Source organism: Ictalurus furcatus, chromosome 10, assembly GCF_023375685.1.
Source record: "Ictalurus furcatus strain D&B chromosome 10, Billie_1.0, whole genome shotgun sequence".
Lineage (NCBI taxonomy): Eukaryota > Metazoa > Chordata > Actinopteri > Siluriformes > Ictaluridae > Ictalurus > Ictalurus furcatus.
In genome coordinates this window covers 22,741,344-22,767,207 of record NC_071264.1, presented here as the reverse complement: position 1 = coordinate 22,767,207, position 25,864 = coordinate 22,741,344, and the positions used below count along the sequence as shown (strand labels likewise).

The window sequence follows — 25,864 nt, the reverse complement described above, 5'->3', positions numbered from 1 at the left end:
CCAAAACGATTTATCAAAAGCATGAACGTTTGAATAATTATTAGTGACATTAGGCTACATTTAGCTGACAGGACACGGGCTGAATGGCAATGCATGGTGGCCCATTAGGAGGTAGTTTATAACATTGCAGTGCGTTAGCGTCTTTAACAAATAACAGGCTATCACAAACATTACATGGAGCATAATGTTAGCTGGTTTCATGTCCACAATGCCAGCTGCCTGAAACAAATATAATATAGGACCATCTTTCAGGTGCTTCGCCAAATTCCAGGTGTTTCCTCGCTTTGTTTGAAATGAACGTTAGCATCGTTTGCACACCGGAAACCGATACTAGCTTTCCTCTCGATGAGTCGGGGCGGAGCTAAACTTGTTAAGCTAAGCTAAACTTCTGTAGTTTTTCCGGTGTGCTTCTAGGCGTTCCTCTTCTTCTTCACCGCTTGTGGACCGACTAAAACACTTGCGCGTATTTGCTGCCCCCTTCAGATCCGGAAGATTCGCAACCTCGGTACTTTCATTACAAAAGGTGCTAACACTACTGCAGAAAAACAAGTACTGTCACGTTTTAAGAATGTTGGTACCGGCTTGGTACCGAAGTATCGGTTCTCATGACTTCCCTAATTGGACGTAATTATTACTGTGCAACAGCCTTGCTATAAATATACTGTATTGTAGGATATATAAATGATTTTACCTCCAATGATGAAGCAATGTCTGAGTGATCCATTTTTTTCCACAGAACAGTTCAATTCTTAATATGCTCCATGTATATCCTTGCATCAGAATTATACTTCCCTGAATGAGCAACGGGAACATTTCTTTAAAGTTGTTTTATTTCCCCACAAAAATGCTAAGGTGACTAAAAATGAAAGATGGCAAACCCTGTTTAGCCTGGTTTTAATTTGTGCAATGCCTCTTAATTCAATTCAATTCAATTTTATTTGTATAGCGCTTTTTACAATAGACATTGTCTCAAAGCAGCTTTACAGAAATATCAACATGGTATACAGATATTAAAGGTGCGAATTTATCCCAACTGAGCAAGCCACTGAGTGGCGACGGTGGCAAGGAAAAACTCCCTAAGATGTTTTAAGAGGAAGAAACCTTGAGAGGAACCCGACTCAGAAGGGAACCCATCCTCATCTGGGTAACAACAGATAGTGTGAAAAAGTTAATTATGGATTTATATGAAGTCTGTATGGCCTTAGGAGCAGCCGTAGTCCCAGCAGTCTGGAATTAAAGAAGATTTGAGCTCCATCCAGAGGCAGAAAGGATCTGGATCTCTAGTATCTCCATAAATTCATGTGGGGCTCGGCGAAAGGAGAGAGGGAGAAAAAAGATTATTATGACTGCGAAGTAGTAGAACAGAATCTAGTCAGGGTAGGCTTGAGTAAACAAATACGTTTTAAGCCTAGACTTAAACACTGAGACTGTGAACTCTTAGCTTTCATTGTGTACTTAGCATTTATATGATGGAGTATGAAGTCTCAATATTCGATAGATGAGCATGGAGCAGTTCGCACCCCTGTGTACGGATAGTCTGACTGTGTTGTGTGTGGACAGCTAACAGCAGTGTAGGAGAGAGCTCAGTGCTGGAGAGTCTTAGAGGCTGCAAGTGGGAGATGGGCTCAGAGAGAGGGTTGCTCCTGGCCCAGCAGAAGATTAGAGAGCTCTCTGTAACCATCCGGATGAAGGAGGATCTCATCAAGGAGTTGGTCAAAACAGGTAATTTTGATCATCCAGCTTTAAGGGTGTGTGTATGTGTGTTAGAGAGAGAGATTTTAAATTCTATAGAGCTATAAAGCAGCCCCAGTCATGAGAAACCCTTGCATAAATGTACATGGTGTCCCAGGGCTGAATCAAAGTTCCCTGGAATGAAGTAAAAGATGCATGAAGCAATGAAATTTCTGAGTAGAGTAAATATCTAAGCACAATTGAATCACTTACATAATGATTTTCTTTCTGCTCTGGTGTTATTGTTTCACTGAGTGTAAACACTCGTTTATCTTATTAGATTGTTGCCCCAGTATGTCTCTATTCATTGCTCTGATGGGATCCTCATGGTGTGTTCACAGGGAAAGATGCCCAAGCAATGAACAGGCAATACAGCCGAAAGGTAGCTGAGCTGGAGCAGGAGGCTGAGCAGGCACGGGCCGAGCTCACCGAGGCCCACAAACAACTTCAGGAGCTGGAGGTGCAGGGCAGCCGTGATGCTGCTGACCGCTCTAAAGCCCAGGAGTGCAGGAGAAAGATTGCAGCTGCACAAAGCAAAGTGCAGGTCAGGCTGTTACATGTGTTTTAGTGAAGTAAAACAGGCGAGTGAATGTGTGAGTGAATATAAAACAGCTTTTAATTACATCTGTCATGTTAATTCCTTCTGTTAAGCCTAATTTATACCTCCTTCCAAATGGGCTTCTGACCCCTTCAATAACCCTTACTTGGTCATGAAAATGCTATAACGCAGTGCTGTTGAAGTCTTGATAGTGATTGGTCAGCAGGTGTGAGGGAACTGTTTATAGCTGCTATAACGTAAGTTATAACAGGAACTAGCTTGTTTTGTGGATGCTCCACAATGTTACATGTTACTATAAACAGATAAAAAGTAAACTTTTTTTTTCTTTAATAAATACAAAATTGTAATAATTGGAAAAGGACTGTGGTGTAAGAAGAATAAAACACTTTGGGGAATGCAGTTATAGGAAAATCAATCAGCTTGTGTTGCGTATTTTCCTCTAACAGCTTCATTTTTTTATTCCTTGCTTACGAAGTTTGTCAGGTAGAGCAGTGTTTCTCTTTCAAATCATTGCCTGGTTTTATGGAGCCAGTGTTTCGGATGAGGTCACGGGAAGTAGGGGGTGTAGCTCCACCAACCTTATTCATTTAACTGCAACAGCAAAAAAAAAATTATAATAATTATATAGATAAACAAAGAAAGAAAAAAGCTAACTTTAAAACTGAGTATTTTGAGTTTGTATGTCAGAGATAGCATTCCTCTTAGGCCACAGTGATTTACTAAGGATTACAATTTTTAAAAATTTTTATGAACGACACATCACACATTTTATATGTTTGATATTATGGACCATCCACGAAACTCAAGTCTTCAGGACAGACGTTTGTGCTTTCTGGTTTCTCAGTAACATGACAAACTTCAAGAGAGAAAACAAAAGCAGATCCTGTTAAGTGACTAACTGAATATAACCACTGTAATGTAATCAATAACATGAATTTGTCTCCGTGTCGGGAAACTTACTGACCGTTACAAAGCACCTAACGTTGATTATATTCTTGTCATTGTTAAACAATGCGTTTTATAATGTTTTTTCTAGCCTTTTGTTTGTGTATGTATTTACATTTACATTTATTCATGTAGCAGACACTTTTATCCAAAGAGACTTACACATGAGGAAATACAAGCAAAGCTATATATCAAGTGGAGAACAATGCTATACTAAGTAGTGCTTCTATACAAGATATATAATTGATCTTGAGTTCTAGAGAAACAAAGTGCACAGAGTAGAGGAGTAAGTGTAAGTGCTGATTTATTAATTTTTTTAAGGGGAGAGTCTTTAGCCGTTTTTTGGAGATTCTGCTGTCTGGATTGAGTTTGGAAGTTAATTCCATCACTGAGGGACAATGATTTTGAAGGTTCTGGGAAGGGATCTCATGCCTCGTTGAGTAGGCACTACGAGACGTTGGTCGTTAAACGATCACAGGTTACACGAGGGAACATAAACCGCAAGGAGAGTGTTGAGGTAGTGAGGTGCTGAGGTTGATCTTGCTAGTCGTAAGACTTCAGTGACGGAAAGCAGAGCAGTCTGTGTGGAGTGACTGCTTTTGAAGCCAGACTGCTTGGTGTCCAGGAGGTTGTTCTGTGTGAGAAAAGTGGAGAGTTGATAGAAAACAGCTCTTTCAAGGGGTTTGAACAGAAAGGAGAGAAGGGAGACAGGTCTGTAGTTGTCAACAGCAACAGGGTTAAGTGTTGATTTTTTCTAATCAGCGGGATAACCCAGGCCTGCTTAAACGAGGTAGGGAATATGCCGGTGGAGAGGGATGTGTTAAAGATGTGTGTGAGTGCAGGTAGTAGTGTGGGAGAGATGGCCTGAAAAAGGTCAGAAGGGATAGGGTATGAGCGGTTACTATAGAAACGATAACATATTAGAACAAGTGCATTAATATAAACGTGCCATTTCTGTTAGTCATATGTACAATACTATCAGATCCATGATTTTATAGAAAATGAATGAATGAAATTAATGAGCATTTAACTGTATTGCAATCAAGACACATTTCTCTGTTAAAGGAATAACACATTTTACTGAATTTATTTGAATTGTTTGCGTGTGGCATCATAGCACACGCCACATGTATGATGCTTAAAATTCCACCACCCCCAATGTAGAACAACTTCCTGTGCTCCTGGTTTAGGGACTATTTTAATAGATTAACCTGTAGCTTGAAAGAGAGCTGCATTTTTGGCTGTGGCTCAGGTGGTAGTGCAGGTTGTCCAATAATCGTAGAGTTGGTGGTTCGATCCCCGGCCCACAGGTCTCCACGAAGTGTACTTGGGCAAGACACTGAGCCCCAAGTTGCACCAAATGGCAGGCTAGCACCTTGCATGGAAGCTCTGCTGCCATTGGTGTGTGAGTGTGTGTGTGAAAGGTTGAATTTTTGTAGAGCCGCTAAGGTTACAAAGCGCTATATAAGTGCAGACCATTTACCATTTACATTTAAAGTAGACTGACCATTGAATGCAATTAATATTTAAAATAATGTTTGTTAGACTGTGCGAGCCTTTTTTGCATGAGGCTACAGTAAAAAATGGCAGAAACATTCTCATCTTGTTTGAAGCTTTCCTGTAAGTTCCTCTGTTCTGCAGTTTACAGCAGATGTATCCATGGTGATTTTTTTTATTTTTTTATTTTGGCCAGTGTCCCTTTCAGCACATGCTGGATTTGTTCAATGAAATCATACTGTCATTTTATCCCTGACTCTTAATTTGTGGGCTTTGTCACCCATGTAATCTATTTACCAACATAACAGCAATGTATTGCTGAACCAAAGATCACATGTTTTTTATCTTGGCAATTAAATTTGAAGGGAGCAGTGGCTCTATCCTTTTTACTGGAGGGGTGTAGTGTTGATTTCCCAGTGGAGCATTAAGACATTGGGACAAAGCATGTTACGCCTGCAGCTATAACCATCCTTTCACCATTTCTCTTCTAAAGATTGTCCTCAGGCACTTGAGCTAGGAGTGTAATCCAAAATCACTAGACCTTACAATACCTCCAGGAACACTAATGTCACATGGAAAAGAAATCCTTGCAATGCATGTTAGTTTATTTAGATAAAATGCCTTTAGTATTACTAGAACTCGTTCATCTGCATGTGTCAATAATTTGTTGAAATGTGAATACTATCCAGTGCAGAAGTGTTTAGAGTCCTTTCCTGGGGGATCACAGCACTACAAAGTTCTAATTTTCTCATTAATTCAATCTAATTTAACACACCTGATGAGGTCTTCATGGGCTGAATCTGGTGGTCTGGGACCCGAGTTTGACAGCCGATCTGTAGTGTACAGTTTCACTGTGCTGAATCATGCATTGTATCTCAATAAATGATGACCAACACTTTGTGTATCCATTAAAAAGTGTGTAATTGTTTTTAGTGTTATCAACTCTATTCCTTAGTTTTTTTTTTCTCACTTGCTTTCTTTTCCCCTCCATGCATGTCTGTGCCAGCCAGTCGCAGTGAAGGGGGCATGGACTCTATCCCTGAAAGCTAGCACTTATTGATTGATATGTTGCAGATTTGGGACAGGAATTTTCACTGGCAACGCATGGAGCTAAGACCATGGATATGGTAATTAGTGCTAGGAGTGATGACATCCCCTCTCCTCTTTCTTCTTTAATTTCTGGTCATGTAATCAGTAGAGTCTCCACTTTTAATGTGCTTGGTGTTCAAATTTCATCTAATCTGTCATGGGACGCCCACATCAAGTATATGTTTGCAAAGTCACGTCCAAGGATTTATTATCTAAGTGTTGCAAAGAGAGCGGGTCTCCCATGCAGTGGTTTAATGCAAATATATTTGACTTTTATACGGCCAGTTCTTATGCCAGCCCGGTTTTGGATGGACTGCCTAAAGGTCTCCGATGAGTTAGAGAGGGTTCAAAAATGCTGTTATTGGATAATAGGTATTCCGACTTCTTCTCTCCCATCATTGAGTGAGAGGCATGATGAGGCCACCATACTAACATACTCAAGGACAGTTCATCGCCATTGTACAATTCCTGCCCATAGCTCCGACAACCAATTATTCATTTCTTCAACATAGGGAGTATATTGTGCACAGGAGTAAAACAAAAAGGCATGAAGTTTCTTTTATTCCTTGTGCTCTTAAACTGTTTTACAAGTGACATATATATGGTACTTGATGAAGTGACTATGAGATGTTTCAATGCATTACTGGTTGTGTTTGCTAATAGAAACGTTAATTGGTCTTTTATTTTTTGTAGATTTAAATTGTTTTATAATTGATGACAGTTATGATGCATGATTATGTGGTATTCTTGACACAATTCAGGCTGTGCTGCTAAAAGGAAAAGTAACTGTTCTGTTGTTTTTCCTTTGTGCTGCAATATCCTGCCTTGTCAAACTTTAAATAAATAAAACTAAAATTACAAGTGAAGTAAATAATTTGCTGCTGTATTACATCATATTACACTGGAAACACTCTGAACTGTGCTGAATCATTGACAGCTTTAAATCTATCCTTCATATACTGTATCATATTGATAACACATTGATATAACTAGATCATGGATACAAATATGTGATTTTTATTTTTTTTTCTTTTCAAATTCATACTTATATCTGACCGACCGCTAGTAATATTTTTTCATTTAAAGCAGTAGTCTGACAATTTAAATTACCTTTTAAAAAGGTTATTCACTGAAGGGAAGCTTTGTACTGACTTTAACTAGATGAAGTTTGTGAGCCAACAACCAACAAGAAGACCAGACTGGAGTCTCCTAGGCTGGTTAAAAAAAAGGAGTCATTAATTATTAAAAAGTCATTTCACCAGATTTTTTGCTTTGTTACTTATTTACTGTTGCTTGGAGCATATCTAGGGAAAAAAATAATTAGCTAGCTAGATTCCCCCAACATCCTCTCCAACATCACACCCACTAGAAGAAGTGTATGCAAAAGATGTAATGTGCTTTTTGTTTTTAGTTAAAACAAGCTGTCTTTTTCATTTCTATATTATCAGGCATGTTCAATAATTAAAAACCCAAGGTAGAATGTACTGTGCATTGCTATTTAATATTCTCTTTCAGTGTGGGCATTATTTTTGTATAACAGCATGGCCTGCCATTTGTTAAGTGCCGGTCACACTACACTTATCGTTCCATTGACTTTCATTCATACACACGTGAATGCTGGAAACCGGAAATGCAAGCTTCATGTGAAAAAGTTTTGCATTTCGCTGCAGTTCAGAGTTCAAGTTTGGTGAACTCTGACCTGTGAATTGGTATGACGTGAAGACGTGTGACCAATAGAAGATCGACACGTTATGGCGTGGTCTCTTCAGAACGATTATAGCGGTGTCGCATCATCCTGTTTTATGTTAATTTATACAACACAGCTTTAAAAGAATATAAAATCAACATCAAAGGAGAAGTTGCCTAGATTGCGATGTCGCTGTATACAGGAACAGATGGTATATTTTAACATTGGTGTATGATGTCATATCCCATATTCCAGATGTTGCCGCGCATGTTCGCAGTGGTGTTCGAAGAAATTTTGCATGCCGAAAGGCTAGTGTGACCGTTACTTTATCCCTTATGTATCTTCCACTACAGTTGTAGACATTTTATTATCTGCAACATCTGACATTGCGGACCGGACATGCATATATTGTAACAGTCGTATAAAGTAAGCTTATTCACTCAACTGGAGTCTTATAAAGCCAAACATGTCTACAGATTGCAATTAAATATCATTTATGCTGTTAACATATGCTGTCCTATCCACTGACATATGCTAGGGTTTTTGTGGTTAGATCCTGTTTTTCCTGTCTGCCTGCCAGGATTTTCTTCTTAGCAATTTGGCACCTCTGGTTTTTGTCTCTAATGGTGACAGAGAATGTCTGTGCCTCAGAGCCTGTGACATTGTTCCATGTGTTTTCTTAAATGGTTGTTAAGTGTGATTTAAGATTTTCTGGCCAAAGAATCTCCACATAGTAATATTTCCAAAACCATTTCCTGGTTCTGTGTGAACTTCGGCACCGTCAACTGTCTAAGCTCCAGCTCTTTGTTTCACATGTTTGCAGGTGCTGAAGCAGAGGCAGCGGGACACTGCGCAGCTGGCCTCTCTGTCAGTGCAGAGTGAGCGGCGCGTGCAGGAGCTGGAAAGGAGCGTGCAGAGCCTGCGGCAACAGCAGGACCAGCTACAACGGCGCCTCCGAGAGGAGAATCAACAGAAGAGAAGGCTGGAGAGTGAGATGCAAAGAGGCAAACATCGTGTAAAGGTGAACACATTAGCCATGGGATTTTCCGCCTAAGGAGCTTAACAGTACCACCTGTATTTCTTATACTCACTTATCCGACAGCTTATTCTGAGATTGTTAGGGTAGTTACACTTCATATCAAGTGATGGCCGATACATCAGGTGAAATACCACCTGATTTTACAGCCAGTTTATACTTAAAAATAGAGTTGTATAGTGGATGCTTGGAACATGGGGATCCTAAAAGTTTGTATCAGAAGTGGAGAAATTTTGTGATTACAGTATATGCTACCTGTCTGTTTTCAGGAGCTGGAGATAAAGAACGAGCAGCAGCAGAAGATTCTGCGGATTAAAACAGAAGAAATTGCTGCCTTCCAAAGGCAAAGAAGGAGCGGCAGTAATGGCTCAGTCATCTCACTAGAGGAACAGCAGGTACAGACCTGGAAAGTCTAACCACAGCTTTATCAAAACAGAAATTAAATCTTTATTAAAGCCTGACTTACGCTTGTGCTTTTTATGTGGATTTGTTTTATAATAGGCAGACTTGGTGTTACTGTTTCATGGCTTGTTTCAGCATGTTTTATGTTTACACTCTATGCTTTGACTCACTCTTGGACTCATATTTGAGCTCGTGTTTTGATAACAGTGTAATTTCGGTCTCTGGTAAACATGCTTCATCATGTCTCAAAGTTTATGCTTTCCCCTAAAAGTAACAGCATTTTAGATAAAAATTTTGCAGAGTTCTGTTGCAGTGTTTTTGATTTGTTTTTTTTTACTGGTGTTGATCTTTTGAGCAGAAGATAGAAGAACAGAAGCGATGGTTAGATGAGGAGATGGAGAATGTTCTGGAACAAAGGAGAGGTCTGGAAGATCTGGAGGGGGAGTTGACCAAAAGAGAGGAGATCCTGGCCAAGAAGGAGGCATTGCTCTTGGAACGTAGCGGCCTGGAGACCAAACGACTCCGGTCCAGCCAGGTTTGTCTGACAAAGTTCTAATAAAAAAAAGCTTATCAAGTGTTAAACCCACTGAAGACCCTATAGCAAAATTACAACCTTAAATATATATGCAATTACGCTTCTACAAAACCCGAATGTTGTTTATTCACAACAATTTCCAGACTCAAGTCCATAACACTTTAATTACTGAAGCATATAGTAATACTGTCTGAAAGTCCAGCATGCTCATTATACTCGGCAGGCTCTGAGTAAGGACCTGGCGACACTGTCAAACCGTATTGAATCGCTAGAGCGGGAACTGAGCGAGCGGAACGGCCAGCTGCGCAGTAGCAGTGCTCAAGACTCACAGCACATCCGCCAGGAGATCTCCAACCTGCGTCAGGAGAAAGAGCTCCTTCTCAAACAGAGAGTAGAGCTGGACGACAAGCTCCGCCAGGGTAACCTGCTGTCTCCTGAGGTGGGTACACAGCATAAACACTGCTTTATTAGCTACATTCATTGAACAAATTACGTTAGTGACCTCATTACACATTGCATCCTTCGCATTGCATTGCATAACTCTCGCTATTGATAGAATTCCACAGTTACTGTACTTAGATTGACATAGCATGAGAAGATGAGCTTTGACAGATTAGCTAAGCTCAATACAAAATAAATTTACATTAGGGCAGAAAGACTGATTTTCTAAAATGATTATGCTTGTTCATCCTTTAAGTTTTCATTTGAACTCTTCCTAAGCATTGTATGTAGGGTTATAATAATAACCAAATCACACAAATGACAGCATTGTCTGATCTATGTAATTAAACTGCTTATGCAGACATGATGTTATATCCCAAGTTGCATTCCACTTGACCAGGTATTCTAATACTGATACCTAAACTCTTTTGTGACAGAAAGTTTAGCACATCATCATGCTGGCAAGAGGTTGTTATAGTTATCTGTGGCTAGGGCTACACAATTATGGCCAAAATGATAATCACGATTAGTTTGATCAATATTGAGGTCACGATTATTCATTGATTTTAAGGACAACATAATTTTATTGCACTTTCACATTTAAATAAACAGACCGCTGCTTTCACCTCCATGTTGTGCTACATTCCTACTAATGTACAAATCTTTCATCAAATTAGACTGATCCTTAAAGTGCATCATCTCGTAGAAGCAAAATATAAATAAAATTGTACCCAAAATATAGGATAAGTAAAAATAAATATGCCATCAACCAAATGAAAATATGCAATTAAATATGACAATATGCAACCAAATGAAAACAAATTCAGACCTATTCAGAAAAGGCAATAACAGTGTTTACAGGAGGAGAGACACAGCCAAATCACCCAATAGAGCAGCGCAGGGAGGACGTCATTTTGTACTGGAACCCGGAAGTTATCATCATGGTGACTGGCTGTAAGTTTAGGAAGCGCTTGATTTGATATGCAGCGGAGCTTTCTACGAGCGAAGGACGAACTTTAAACATCAATATCGCAGTCGATCATGTTCATGTAATCGTGGGAAGTTGAAATCATGATCTAGATCAATATTCAGTTAATTGTGCAGCCCTATGTGTGGCTTTTACTTTGATAATCACTATAGTGAGATAGCATCCGGATGTGGGTCACTTTAGGCAGTGATGCGGCACTGCTGGCCTTCTTTTGGCCTGGACAAAATGGATATGAGCCTGAAGTGGCACATGTAAATTAGCAAATATGGCCCAAATATCCCAAATCACAAGTGGGCCTTTTTGGGCAAAAATATGGTGCTCACAGATGTGACCCTAAAGCGACCCGTGTGGTAAATAGTGAATATGGCCCAAATATCACAAAGCAAATCTGGGCCACCTTTGGCAAATATGTGGCACATGCACCATTGCTATTGCTTGCTTGTGGCCCAAACCTGGCAAACAGGAGTGGACCGCCCAAGTGCCATCATTTCCCGCAGTATGTGGGCCGAATGAAAGTGTCAGGTGGGGGCCGGATCTGGGCCACAGCAATTTTGCTATCATAACAGTATTTTAAATTGCTTTTGAGATCCTTTTTTGGGTTCCACCTACATTGCACGGACCTCTAACCATTATGCAAAATCGTGACGCACACCACTGGTAAGAATTGTGAGTTTTGTTTCTTTTGTTTTATATTGTTTTGCTTTGTTGTGCAGATATGATGTTAACATTATTGTAACCTAGGTATGCGTGAAAAATAGTGGTCACAAGTCTGTTGATGCTTGCCATAAGCAGTAACCAACAAAAACATGAACAAAATACACTCTGGCTATGTACTAAATGTACAAGATACACTCCTGTGAAAAGAATAGCTTCACCGTCACCTCTGTTATACAGCATTAGTAAGAGCTTAAGGTTTGTGATGGGTAAGAGAGTTGGCATTAAGAATGTGTTTCAGCAGTCAGTGTGTTTAGAACAGCAAGCTCCACCCCAGTAGTTCAAAGACTGCTTTGTGGTTTCTGAAGATGTTCCTGTAGGGGAATCACCTCTAAATGCTCACTGTCTTCTACCTGTAGGAGGAGCGTACCGTGTTCCAGCTAGATGAGGCTATAGAGGCGCTGGATGCTGCTATTGAGTACAAGAATGAGGCCATCACACAGAGACAGAGGCAGCTGAGGGCATCAGGTAGCATGCTCACTCAGTGGGAGATGAACCTGATGGCCAAACTCACCTACCTGTCTGCTTCAGAGACGCGCGCTCTGCTCTGCAAGTACTTTGATAAGGTCTGTGCCTTCTCTTCTTATTGATTTGTTATTATTGTCTACTTTCAGGGGGAGTGTATTATTAGAGTGCACATTTTTTTTTACCTTTGTATTTTTCGTGTCTGGTGTTACTTTTATAAGAGGGCATAGTTACACTTTACCTTTCTGCCCCGCCCCATGTTTCCTCTGAATTCTTGTGAAGGTGGTGTCCCTGCGAGAGGAAGAGCGGAAGCTGCAGTTGGAACTGGCTGAGCTGGAGATGCGTGTAGAGGAACAGCAGCACCTGGTCGGGTGGTTGGAAGCAGCTCTGGAGCGCCAGCAGCTGGACACGGACCGCCGGCTCACACAGCAACAAAAAGAGCATGAAAGAAATGTGCAGCTCCTGCTGCACCAGTGCCGAGGTGACCGTCAAACTCATCAGCAAACAAAGCACTAACTAAGACACTTGCCTTTTGTTAATTTATTCAGAATAAGATTTTTCATTGACTTATATTGTAGGTAATAGGAAAGCAGTGGGCTCAGTTTTACCAGGTTATGTAAGAAAAGCTGTAGTGATACTTTAAAGAAGAGCTGTTTTCTTCTTTCAGCATGGAACATCAAATGAAATGGAGAGTATTTGGGTTGTATAGCAATGCTCCTTTTATATATATATATATATATATATATATATATATATATATATATATATATATATATATATATATATATATATATAAATTTTACTGTCTGTTGTGCCCTGACTAACACACAAAATTTATTTAGTTAGTTAGTTAGTTAGTGTGTTACTCAGGGCACAACAGACAGTAAAAAAAATTTTTTTACAGGGAATGTGGTGTAAAATATTTACAGTCCCCTCTGAAACTATTGGTACAGCAAGGCCAGTTCTGTCATTTTTGCTATACATTGAAGACATTTGGGTTTGAGATGAAAAGATGAACATGAGATGACGGATCAAAATTTCAGCTTTCATTTCCTTATATTTACATCTTTAAAAGCCATGCTATAAACATCATAAAAATAGAAAACAGCTGAATTTGCTAATTAGGAAAATGTTATAGGAAAGAAATAATTCTGGGAATTATTTGGGCAGAACGTAATATTCTAATGAGCACACTTGATTGATGTTTTGCTGTCCTATTATTTAGCTTTGAAAAAGTAACCAATTGTTCATGCATTCATTACTCATCCTTTGAGTTGCATATTGTGTGCCATAAAACCAACATAATTAGATAGTACTAAACATAATTGAAAAATAATCACTTTTATTTTCCCTTGGGCTTTAAAGATAGTTTAATTATAATCCCATAAATTCATCTCTGAGAATATGCAAATCAGTAACAAACAAAAACAAATGTCTGAAGAGGGTTCAGGGTTCTGGTCCATGGTAAGAGGCAGAAGCCAGGCTTTAAGTTGCTGTTATTCGGGTAACTATGTAAGAGCTGTAAAGAAGGAGCTGTGAAGAAGGCAGGGAAATTATATTTTCCATGTAAAATGCAGATTCCTGGCAGCAGGGAAGAGAAAGCACTAGGCAAAACAATATAGCAGGTATGAAGGTTAGCATGGTCATCAATTGTTATGGAAGTGTATTTGTCAGTTTATAATCACCATTTTTACTTTTGGTCCAAGAAAATATTGAAAATGATTCTAATACACTTGTCTCTTAATGTTTGTATCACATTTTTTTTTAATCAGTCCCTCCAGGATTTCTCAATTTTGTGATCACAGAAATGAACGTGAAATCATGCAAACTCCGCAATATTCTGAGGACCGTGCAATTTTTCAAATTTAACACAGATTTTCTGCAGATTTGGGCCAAGACACATCATGTGACATCATCACAACATGCATTCAGCCAAAGCCCTCTTTGATTCACAAATGTTGAACATGAGTCCAGCTAAAAGGTCTCATTTACCAACAAACATCACTGCGAAAGATCATGCAAAACAATTTTGTGCAATTACAAATTCGTCAATTTAATAGTTTTCTGCAAAAAAATAAAACTCCTCAAGTTGCATGGGAAATTAAAAAAAAAATTTTTTTTTAAACTACAGCAAAATCGAGCATTTTTGGCTGCAACAATCACAAAAAAAACTCAGCAGAATCCTATATTGACTATTTAATCTGACAATATGCCCTAATGAAATAATTTGATGGTTTGAACTTGTAATTTGTGTAAGCTTTCCTAGTTAGAAGGTTTCAGTTCTGTTTTGTGAATGAGCTCTCATGTAATCAATTGGAATATGTTGTGGACGTACAATACTTACATACAAGTGAAACAAGTGTCACTGGTCTTCTTCCACAGATCAAATGGATGAAGGTCTGGCTGGTAGGCAGAGACAGTACGAGGGACTGATCCACAACCTGAGCAAAGAACTGAACCTGTACAAGGCAGCCAATCAGGATCTCAACAACAAAATAAGGGACATGTGTGGACTGGGAGATCAGGGCACGAGTGAGCCTTTAGTTAAATGCCATAATGACTACAGTGTACTAGTTCATAGTGCCATTATTGATTTTTTCCCATAAGGTGTCTGTAATGTAAATTGAGAATTTATATCCTAAATTACTCATACTAAACATTGCGCTATTGAGCTAGTTTGCTTTAGTCTGAAATTATGTACACATTTATTTTATAAATATGTGTGTGTATATATATATATAAAACTTCAGTTGTCATCATCTTAATCTGGTGATTTTCATTGTAGGTGGAGTAGACAGGGTGCAGTGCAAGGCCGGTGAAGACAGTAACAAGTACACTCCTGAACCTGACAGAGTTCACAAGTCAAGAGAGGAAATGCGGGAGTTGGTAAATGCGCCGCTGCCCCCCACATGGAGGCGCTCTTCCCTCCCCACTGAAGACCAGCATGTAATGGAGGAGCTTAGGCAGAGGGTAACTTGTGAGCTGCCAGCCAACAGAATTGTCCAGCCTAATGTGAACATGAACACTGCATACTGGAGTGGAACAGGCTCATTGTCCCTTACCAAACCACGCAGGGAGAGTCGGAGGTCAAGCCTAAACCCAGGACTTGTTGGTTCAAACTCTGCAATCATTGACGTTCGGAAAAATCCGTTATAGCAATGGACATTCAAATCTGTTTACTTTTATTTCTATTGTGCCTTCATTTTTCATTAAACTGCATTTCTGCTTTGTGTACAAATACAGTGCTAAATTTAAACTATGGACTTTTTTTTTAAAACCGTTGAGTTATATCACATTTTTGTGTACAGTACAAAAGCACTTTATGTAATGACAAATGTCTTGAGCAGGTTTTGTCTTGTGTCTGCTCTCTGTGGATATTTTACAGAATAATATTACATAATAACTGGCCTAAAAAAACATGAGACATTTTAAACACTTTAAAACGTTTATACATTATGATGATATTGTTTAAATTTGTAGGTGTAACGTAGTGTATAAAACGGTAAATGAACAGAAAATATTTCCGAGCCAGCCAGGAGTCGAACCTAGAATCTTCTGATCCGTAGTCAGACGCGTTATCCATTGCGCCACTGGCCCGCTATAAACCGCTCTCGATCCAGCGGTATATTAATGGAATACAGTCTCGATATACCGAATTAAACTATACATTTGCAGACTGGGAATATTCTCGGACTGTAATTTTCGCCAGTCGTATGTGTATAGTCTCGTTAAAATGCCCAACCCTTTATCTTAACAAGCTAACATTACACCTAACCAGCATGTTCAGGATTGTCCTGACTGAAATATAACAGCAGTAACATTTAAACGAATCGATATCTAACCGCGACAGATTGATCGCGTTACTAAAGTGGACATTATACCTAGCGTTAACTTTGCTCCGTCTCGAGTTTCAATGAGCTGCTAACTTACTATTATCAGCGAGTAAACTGGTTTGGACACAAAAATAAATTATGTTTAATGTGTACACTTCATATTTTCCGTTTTAAAATGACGTTCCGCCTTCATGTATAACATTAGTTAAATGTAAATTTACAGAAAAGGTTTTCCGAGCCAGCCAGGAGTCGAACCTGGAATCTTCTGATCCGTAGTCAGACGCGTTATCCATTGCGCCACTGGCCCGATGACGTAAGTACTTTGAATTGAGAAAACTCATGTGAGAAAACCCACCAACATCCCAGAGTTGAAGCTGTTCTGTACTGAGGAATGTACTAAAATTCCTCCAAGCAGATGTGCAGGACTGATCAACAGTTACTGGAAATGTTTAGTTGCAGTTATTGCTGCACAAGGGGGTCACACCAGATACTAAAAGCTACTAGATACTAAAAATACTAAAAGTTCCCATACTTTTGGCACTCACAGATATGTAATATTGGATCATTTTCCTCAATAAATAAATGACCAAGTATAATATTTTTGACTAATTTGTTTAATTGGGTTCCCTTTATCTACTTTTAGGACTTGAGTGTGAAAAGTTTTATGAACCTTTTAGAATTTTCTATACTTCTGCATAAATAGGACCTAAAATATCATCAGTTTTAGGTCCTATTCATGCAGGAATATAGAATATTCTAAAAGCACCACTGTATAAGAACAAAACACATAACTAGCCTACATAAACTTGAATATAGTAAATTGGGGCTAATAAATAAATAATTTATATAATTATTAAAATCTGTTGGGCCACTAGCACTGAGAAGCTAACCTTTGCATTTGAGAAGCATGATGAAGGATTCTTCCCATGGAGTGATTTCCTGAAAAAGTTAGGTCAACCTCAAAAAGCAGGAGGAACTGCAAGAAGGGCGCAACACATCATATTTCCCTGCAACTTAGAGGTATGAAATGTCAAATAATTCCTATGATTTTCTACATTTGATTGCTGTCATAGCCAAGAAGGGCCAATTTTTGTCCAACTCAGTGACATGTTGGAGTTTATGTTATATTTATAGGCTAAAAGGTTTGCTATTATGCCAAGCATACAGTTGAGAGTTTACACTGAAAGTGTGAAACAAATAATCTGTGGATGCTCCGCAAAATAATGGAAGTTTCATTCAGTTTAAGACTTCCATATCTATTTCTTAATCCTAGAGACTTGGCAAACCATATTCTGGTTTCAGAACTGTAGATAAATTAGTTGTAATATTTACTTAATGTACACCAATAATATCAGCAGAACTGGGTAATAATAATTAATAATTATATTTAGAGTTATACTTTAAAATCTGGTTAATACAATAGTTACTAACTTTTTCAGATGGCTCAGCTTACCCATAACATGAGGCAAGTTGAGCCACAAAAGCACTTTTTTGGGGACCCCATATTTTGTTGTCTGAGTTAGGCAGACTACTAAGGTTTCAATTGAAGTTAATTGTGAACTTGTGTTGTATGCATTAGTTTTATTCCTATCTCATATTCTGAATTTCTAAGGGTCCACATGTTGCAGCTGTTTTGTTATTACAAACAACACCATGTTTGTAACAACACCATATTTATTAGCAAACGCTACTGTCTTTAGGTGCATGGCTAGTTTTCGTCCTGAGGCTTGCGGTCGTATATCAATAATTGATTTAGCGGTCATATTAGAATTGCACCTTTCTGTGGAAGAGTGCTATTATTTAATTTGGGACGGGTCCAACGTTCAACGCGACGGCCTCGTGGCCTAATGGATAAGGCGTCTGACTTCGGATCAGAAGATTGCAGGTTCGAGTCCTGCCGGGGTCGAGGTTTTGAGGGATACTAGAAAACAAGAACACGCTATTAGTGCTGACTACAAAATGAACAGATCTGACAGTGTTGATGACAAGAGTATAATAATTGAGCTAGCCTTACTCTTATTTGTGTTTCCTCTTCTGTTTATTGTCAGGAATGTCAAACACACAGACCCTGTGCAATAAAGGCTCTTTACATATGCAAAACTGAAGACTGTCTGGGAATATTCCTGGACTGGTATTTTTTTTTTTTTACCAGTTCTATGTGCTTAAGTAATGAAATATGTATTCGGCATAATAAAAAAAGACAAGGCCACTGTTTGGTTAAAATGCCTAACACTTCATTTTAACATAAAATGTTAGGCCTTTAACATAACATCTTTATCAGAACTCTTTATCTCAACTCAACCTCTCCTTCCCTCCCTCAGACCCTCATGCTTCCACTCAGATCTCAGCGTGTCTGGCAGACACCTCATCAGCTGAAACTTAATCCTAGCTAAACTGAACTGCTGTTCATCCCAGGTGATTCATCCCCAAGGATCTTGTGATCTCCCTGGACAACTCTCTGATCTCATGCTCAGTCACTGAGAGCAACCTTGGGGTAACCATAGACAACCAACAGTCCATTTCCTCTCACATCGCTCATCTGACATGCTCATGTCGGTTTCTTCTTTACAAAATCAGAAGGATGTCTATTTCTATCCACACAGGCCATTCAGGTGCTTGTTCAGTCCCCTGTCCTTTTGAGACTGGACTACTGCAACTAATTTCTGGCAGGTCTGCCTCTGAGCTCCATTCGACCTCCCCGAAAGTACTTAAATTACCGCTTTTAAAAAAGTGTAGTCTGTGTGCTTTTCTTACTATATTACCTTCCCAACAGAGTTTAAGACTGATGGTATCCTTATTCCATGACCTAATGAACCAGTATCAGGAAGTATTTATTAACAGAGACTTCAAAGCACTTCTGTAAGTAATTCTGGATAAGGGCACCTGCCAAATGCAATAAATGTAAATGTATACTGTAAAGCTGCAGTACTGAACTCTTGGTCTACCGCTGTCAGCGTGTGTCGAAAAGGAAACACCCACTACCATAACGACTTTCAGCTTCGTATGTTTGCGAGCAGCCAGTGAAGACCAGAGGTGGGGCTTTTTGCTGCAAACCTACGTAGGTTAGTACAGGAAGTAAGTTTGGAATTACTAATGACTCGTTTAAACTGTTTCAGAATTGGTTCCTTCTTTTGGGAGTCAATAGCTACTTTTGTCCTGTGCTTTGAATTTTAAACTATGCAGACATTTTTACGTTCACAAACAGCTCTATAACACACTACATGAAAGGTAATATATGAAAAACCTTAGTGCATACACTTCAACAGTTCCAACTTAACTGGAAGCCAGTGAAAATATTTCTTTGATTTTTAGACATGTTACTGACACTGTTACTTTAGTCCTAAATTCTTTTCTAAGTACACTTCACATTTAGTTTTGCAGTGACGTTTATGTGTAACATGGTTAACATGAAAAAGTCTTCCGAGCCAGCCAGGAGTCGAACCTGGAATCTTCTGATCCGTAGTCAGACGCGTTATCCATTGCGCCACTGGCCCGACATGCAATACCAGACCGATTCTGCTTCATTTCATTTTCATTAGTTTAAAGCTATTACTTCTTTCTTTAAAGTAGAAATAAGAATGAAACGGTTACAGTTACCCCACATATATTAGACATAGTAGACAATGTTCATTAGCTATTGTCAGTCTATTGAGAGTCTTGATTTAAAAGACGTTAACTATCGCAATACGTAACGCACAGTAAATAATCAGAGACCAATTTAGTAATTGGAACGTGTCCAAAATTTCTCCAACGACGGCCTCGTGGCCTAATGGATAAGGCGTCTGACTTCGGATCAGAAGATTGCAGGTTCGAGTCCTGCCGGGGTCGAGGTTTTGATCTACAAGAAATTGTTGCTGAACATAAGATTGTCAGCGTTGAAAATGTGGATAATCAAGACAAATTTAAACAGTCAGTGACAAATCCGTGTTTACATATATTACTGTTACTGCTTCTGCTCATAATCAAGGGAGTCAAACACGCCCCGATAAAGGCTCTAATTCATCCTGCAGAATGATATAATATCCGAGTTATCAATTAAAATCATTTATGGACATCAAGTGAACTGAACATTTACACTGTGACTGTAGTCTCTTTCCAAAAGAACACAGCAACAGGGGTGAATACTCAGGCTATACAATCACAAGTTTTAAGCTTTTTATTTGCAAATTATTTTGCATTTATTTATTATAGTTCGATTGTGTGTCTGGAGTTTGAATGTTCTCCCCGCTCTTCAGGGTACTCCGGTTTCCTCTCCCAGGACAAAGACATGTGCTGTAGGTAGCCTAACTGGAATTTCCAAATTGCCTGTAGAGTGTGAATGGATGTGTGATTGTGTGTGCGATTGTGTCCTGCAATGGATTGACACCTCGTACAGGGTGTCCCCTGCCTTGTGCCCAGAGTCCCCTTGGATAGGCTCCAGGCTCCCTGTGACCCTGTGTAGTGGTTGATATAATAACACATTTTAGAGCAGTGTTAGATGTGTTATTGGTTAAATGTGTAATACTTCGCTGAACACAATACTTCAGCCTAGCTTACATTGTTTTGGTTTGGCGATCCAGACTGTTGAATAGATGCATGTGTGTCCTTTCATGTTTGAGGTTGCATTTAGTGTACCTTTTTTTTTTAATTATACAACAATATATTAAAAATAAGGGGGCCCTCAACATTTCTCGCGCTACACGGCTGTGTGCCGAATGTCTCCATGGTAACTAACTGCTTTCCAAACCGAAAAATCATAAAACATTACTGCAGTTAGATGATTTGTCCACTAGATGACACTATTCACTAATTTACAGCCGGAGTTTCAAATCCAAATCCAGAATTTGTTCAAATGTATTTCAGAACATACCTTTTGATAAACTGTAGCTATCTATTATATAACGTCCTTATGTAGCATGCTGTGTAATAGCGTTGTTATATGAGAATTTTCCATCAGATTAAAAAAAAACAACAACAATTCTTTAAACAGATTTCTATGAACAAAGCCTTTAAAAGGGTTTTCTTTGGTGCCAAACTGCACACAGACATAATTCAGGCAGACTACGACTGATTAAAACAGGCGAAATATCTGTAATATTTAGCCTAATTAATTTATCCGCGATTTGTAATTACACATAGAGAGCTCCTGTAAAGAGAAGTACAGGCTTATTTGTGTCTACATGCAGCATTTTACACACAGAAAAGGAAAAGTCATTAGGGGGAACCCCCCCCCCCAAAAAAAAACCCAAACATAAACCAAATAAAATATAGAACATTTATAAACCAAAGGTCATGATAACACACTTGTATTTTTCAATCTGGAGCAATCCATGTAGACACGAGAATAAAAAATTGCACAGAATAATGTAGCATATTTTTATTTATACTTAAGTGTAAAGCTTATTTTGCTTTCATTACGAAAATCCTTGCTGCATATTTTCTTTTCGATGATCATAAAATAAACCACAGGAAATCAAATTAAAATGTATTTGCTTAAAGGATGAGTATCCATTTCTAGATATCTCTCTCTCTCTCTCTCTCTCTCTCTCATTTTATATTATATTATATTATATTATATATATATATATATATATATATATATATATATATATATATATATATATATATATATATATATACATACACACACACACACACACACACACACACACACATATACATACATACACACACAGTTACAAGAAATATGGCTACAATTGGCGCCCTGCAAAAAGAGCAACACGAGGCTTACATTCGCAAATAAATTATGTTTTTAAAATGAATGTGCGGAAAATATCACAAGTCCAGTGGTGTTTGTTCATTGTGTTTATCACTGGACAAAGAAAAACTGTGTGTGAAAGAATTTCTGCATTTTTGTAAATTAATTGAATAGGCTACTCTATATCAGTTGCGAACTTTAAATTTCATGTTGCATTTTCGGAAATCTAACCCAGGCAGCAGTATAGAAAGGGTCATTAAAAAGGTTTTACGAGTTGTATGCGTGTCCGTGTTTGTGTGACTGAGTTAAGAACAAAATAGCGGATTATTTCAATTATTGAAGTGATTACGTTATGTAGCCTATATACAGTGCTTTTTTAAGAGTTAAGATTTCACATACGATTTTGTGGAATTATACAACATTAACATTGTAACACGAGTCTGAGAAACAGACATCATTATGAACACATTTTAATGTATTTTTGAGTCGTTTTTAAAAACCGGCATTTGACGCAACCAGATGATGATAGCGAGCTCTCACCGCTAGAGGCCAGTGTTGGTACATTAAGACTCGCAGAAACACACACACAGTTACAGGATAATTAACGTACTTGTGGGCCTGAATAATCTATAGGCTCGTCAAAAAAAGTAGGCTTAGCCTACTATCATTTTGATTCTCAGACAACTTGGCAACAATGATATAATTTAGTTTGAGAGTAGTGAATTCAAATTAAGTAAACAAAAAATAAAACCCGCATTACGGGACGTGAATGATCCACTAACAACAGTTAGGCCTACTTATAGTATCTATGTCTCAATTATCCAATCAGAGCATCTGCTGAAGTTAAAGATAAATATGAATATACATTATATAGCTAACATTATATAAAAGCACAGCATTGGTTTATTTAGTCAACAACGATTTTTTTCCCCTCACAGGGCATTTCTGTTTTACTGTAAATTAGTCTACTACCCTGACTCCCAAAGGCCATCAGGAAAGTAAACCTATACAAATATGACTAGCCTATACAAATGTATGTACACGTAATGTACACTAAAATGTTTTCAAAAGTTTTTTTTTTAAATAAAGAAAAGAAAAATCTCGTTTTCCGAACATTTAAAAAAAACTCACTTTTTAACAAATGACTTTAAAAATAATCTAAGACAGCATTGGAAAACAGGAATTAGGCTACACATTCTTCTTCCCAATAGCACATACCAACTATACTAATAGGCCTATATTAATTTCCTTAAAATATAACGTGTTCCTTAGCTGCTTTTTTTTTTTTTGGGGGGGGGGGGGGGGGGGGGGGGAAGATACGCTGCCTGTTTTAAACACCATAAAATAATGACTACGATGGTCTATGGTGTACGCTGCAGGGCGACTGATTACAAGCAGATCGAGGGTCAAAGGACAACCGGTGTCTTGTCTCTTCTGACCTGCACTAAACCGAGAGGGTGGACTCAAAGTGAGCACTTTATAATCACAAAACGGAAAGGTAGGGGTCAAGGACTTCCATTGGACTGGCCAGTCAGTCTCATTGTTGTTCCTTTATGATGAAAACCAATAGTATTTTATCTATTAATTTAATGTATCCTGTAAATAGTTAAGTGAGGTTTTATATATATATATATATATATATATATATATATATATATATATATATATATATATATATATATATATATATGTATATATATATATATATATATATATATATATATATATATATATATACATACACATACACACATATGTATATATATATATATATATATATATATATATATACATACACACGTATGTATGTATGTGTGTGTGTGTGTGTGCGCGCGCGCTTGAGATGGGAGATTAAATTTAGCTTTACGTTTATTTATTTACAAGTTTGCGACTAATTAAAATTATTATAACTAATTATTCTTAGATGTTGTGGGCTGCAGGTCTGCACTGTAGTCTATAAATGCCTATGTTGTAGTCCTGACGAACGAGTAGGCTAAAGATGGATATTATTCGTGAATCAATTCATGAATGGATGAGGGGGGAAAAAAACGAAATTCGTCGACGGTTCAAAGAGGCCCACTGCCGAAGCACTGTTAAATTTTTAAATAGGAAAATTATAATAAATAAATATATTAGTATTCAAATAAATAAATAAATAAATAGCCAGCCCAATTTAAACAAAACATTAAGAGTTCACCAGTTTGCTTTAATATAACTTATTGCAAAGCATCTCGTGACCGCAATGTGTTGTTTTGGCCATACCATATTATATAAAACATTACAGTGTTAAACATTACTTGGTAGATATTAAGGTTACACACCAAGGAATTGGGCTATCGATTTTTAAAGTTTATTGTCTATAAAATACCTCGGTGACAGCAAAGATCTCAGGGATATCCGCTACCTGACCCAGAGAGAGAGAGAGAGAGAGAGAGAGCGAGCGAGCGAGCTGCATCCTCTGTCATCTTTGATCGGCTTGTCTCTGATTGGCCCGTAGCCTGCTGCTTCTTGACGTCACTGCGGGAAAGAGGCGACCGTGCAGGCTTTTAGACCCGAAAACTAGAGACTCCTGAGCCAGAGAGAGAGCACCGCACCACACGCACGGAAGAGTCCGCTCCAGCTTGAAGCTTAGATCTGACTGTGAAAGGTCAGACAAAGCCACGTGCATCTTAAATAAATCACAAACCCCAGGCTGTTTCATGGGAGGAAATCCCCCATGTTGGAAGTAAACTGCCCATGTTCCTGCTCACTGGATCTTAAAGAAACGCCATCCCAGGCTTCGCGGACTTACAGAGGAAAACCCGCCATGGCTGGTGCCATTGACGATCACGATTTCTTTTATTTTTGGCAGTGAAGATTTCAGAAGTACAACACACAGGGCTGGTAACGCATCTTGCGCGGCAGTATCGTGCTTGACAGACACAGAGAAGACCACTTAGATGTGCACAACACTCGGGCGCTTAACACTTTGCATCCTGAGCACGACAGAAAGGAATACGCACGGCATCATAAAAAAGTAAGACTTCATATTTCATTGTCAGGAATTGCACTTGAGCTCTGGATCATATTAACTCGCTCATTATTGTATGATCATTATATAGAATGGTCACAATCCAGTATGCGATTATAGTTATTTTTAAGTTTATTAATGGAGACACGTGAATGTTTGAATAGTTATCTCCTGTACAGACTGAGAGGAGGCCAGACAAAGTGCTAACAATTCCTTTCCATGTTCCTAAGCCTATTACACTGTGAAACAGAGGCAGTGAAAAAGCAATAGGCTATTGCCAAACATGTTGTGCGTTAATCTGCAATACAGTGTTAACTATTAGAAACAAACATTACTATATACACGGCAAAATAATGTTCATTATAACGACATATAAGAGCGTGTAGAAATAACCTGTAGTAAATCCGACTCCTGTAACACTGTGGATGTCAAAACCCTTCCACAAGTTCAGTGTACGACCTGCATAAGGGTGCAATAATGGCATATAGGCCAATAAGATGTTTACATAATGAGACATAGTGTAATAAAATGTTTTCAAAATGTACTTCAGAATATTAATGTTGGCGTTCTTTGAACTCTGTTACATTGTAAGAAAATGTGTTTTAAAGGTTAAAAAACTGCAAAAAAATAAATAAAAAGTGTTCATTATTGCATGCATATCTTAAATATTATGTGATTGTAATCATATGATTTGTTAATATATTTATATAACATGAAGGTGGGCTTGTTTGTTCTTCTTATTTTGTTATATAATTGTTGTCATGCAGTATATGCCTCAGTCTAAATCTATATACCTGCCTTAAAAATCTTATTTAAGATGCAACACAACAGGTAAGCCAAGCAGTCACAAAGAAATCAAATCCTATGACGTCATATGTCGCGCGCGCTCCAGAGAATTGTAGGGTCATTATTAAGGGGTGGTGTCTACATTTAGAGTAGCTAAATTATAGCACTTTTTTTTAAAGCCTCATTAAATTCCTAATCATTTATTTAAAAAGAAGAAGAAGAAGAAGAAGAAGAAGAAGAAGAAAACTACTTAGACTTTTATTGTTAGGCCCATGTAATTTTATTTTTTGTCATCAGTGATATTAAGAACAATAACGTTTCCGTTAACAACAAATATTAACAACAATAATGTTTCCGTTTATGTCAATATTGTTTTACAAGATAATAAAATTGTTTGGATTCTAAACTGAAGTTACATTTAGCTCATTGTAATGTCATCTAATCAGTA

At 38.1% G+C, this 25,864-nt stretch overlaps 1 protein-coding gene and 5 non-coding genes across 8 annotated transcripts in view; 3 read left to right on the top strand and 3 right to left on the bottom strand.

The window, feature by feature from the left end:
* The window catches only part of kif7 (kinesin family member 7), a 29,582-nt gene extending 13,957 nt beyond the window's left edge, over positions 1 to 15,625 (top strand). For all 3 annotated transcript variants that reach the window (XM_053634856.1, XM_053634857.1, XM_053634855.1), the window contains exons 10-19: positions 1,561 to 1,722; positions 2,073 to 2,275; positions 8,332 to 8,529; positions 8,814 to 8,939; positions 9,305 to 9,481; positions 9,705 to 9,920; positions 11,984 to 12,190; positions 12,372 to 12,570; positions 14,472 to 14,621; positions 14,875 to 15,625. In XM_053634856.1, the coding sequence (XP_053490831.1) occupies positions 1,561 to 1,722; positions 2,073 to 2,275; positions 8,332 to 8,529; positions 8,814 to 8,939; positions 9,305 to 9,481; positions 9,705 to 9,920; positions 11,984 to 12,190; positions 12,372 to 12,570; positions 14,472 to 14,621; positions 14,875 to 15,245 (2,009 nt within the window). In that variant the 3' untranslated portion in view covers positions 15,246 to 15,625. The remainder of the gene's footprint in view (positions 1 to 1,560; positions 1,723 to 2,072; positions 2,276 to 8,331; positions 8,530 to 8,813; positions 8,940 to 9,304; positions 9,482 to 9,704; positions 9,921 to 11,983; positions 12,191 to 12,371; positions 12,571 to 14,471; positions 14,622 to 14,874) is intronic.
* On the bottom strand, positions 15,614 to 15,686 carry trnar-acg (transfer RNA arginine (anticodon ACG)). Its single transcript has one exon. It is a non-coding gene; the product is annotated as a tRNA-Arg (tRNA).
* Positions 15,687 to 16,156: 470 nt separating this feature from the next.
* Positions 16,157 to 16,229, bottom strand: trnar-acg (transfer RNA arginine (anticodon ACG)). The gene has a single exon. It is a non-coding gene; the product is annotated as a tRNA-Arg (tRNA).
* A 1,526-nt stretch (positions 16,230 to 17,755) lies between these two features.
* On the top strand, positions 17,756 to 17,828 carry trnar-ucg (transfer RNA arginine (anticodon UCG)). The gene has a single exon. It is a non-coding gene; the product is annotated as a tRNA-Arg (tRNA).
* A 1,515-nt stretch (positions 17,829 to 19,343) lies between these two features.
* On the bottom strand, positions 19,344 to 19,416 carry trnar-acg (transfer RNA arginine (anticodon ACG)). The gene has a single exon. It is a non-coding gene; the product is annotated as a tRNA-Arg (tRNA).
* A 261-nt stretch (positions 19,417 to 19,677) lies between these two features.
* trnar-ucg (transfer RNA arginine (anticodon UCG)) lies at positions 19,678 to 19,750 on the top strand. Its single transcript has one exon. It is a non-coding gene; the product is annotated as a tRNA-Arg (tRNA).
* Positions 19,751 to 25,864: the final 6,114 nt, after the last annotated feature.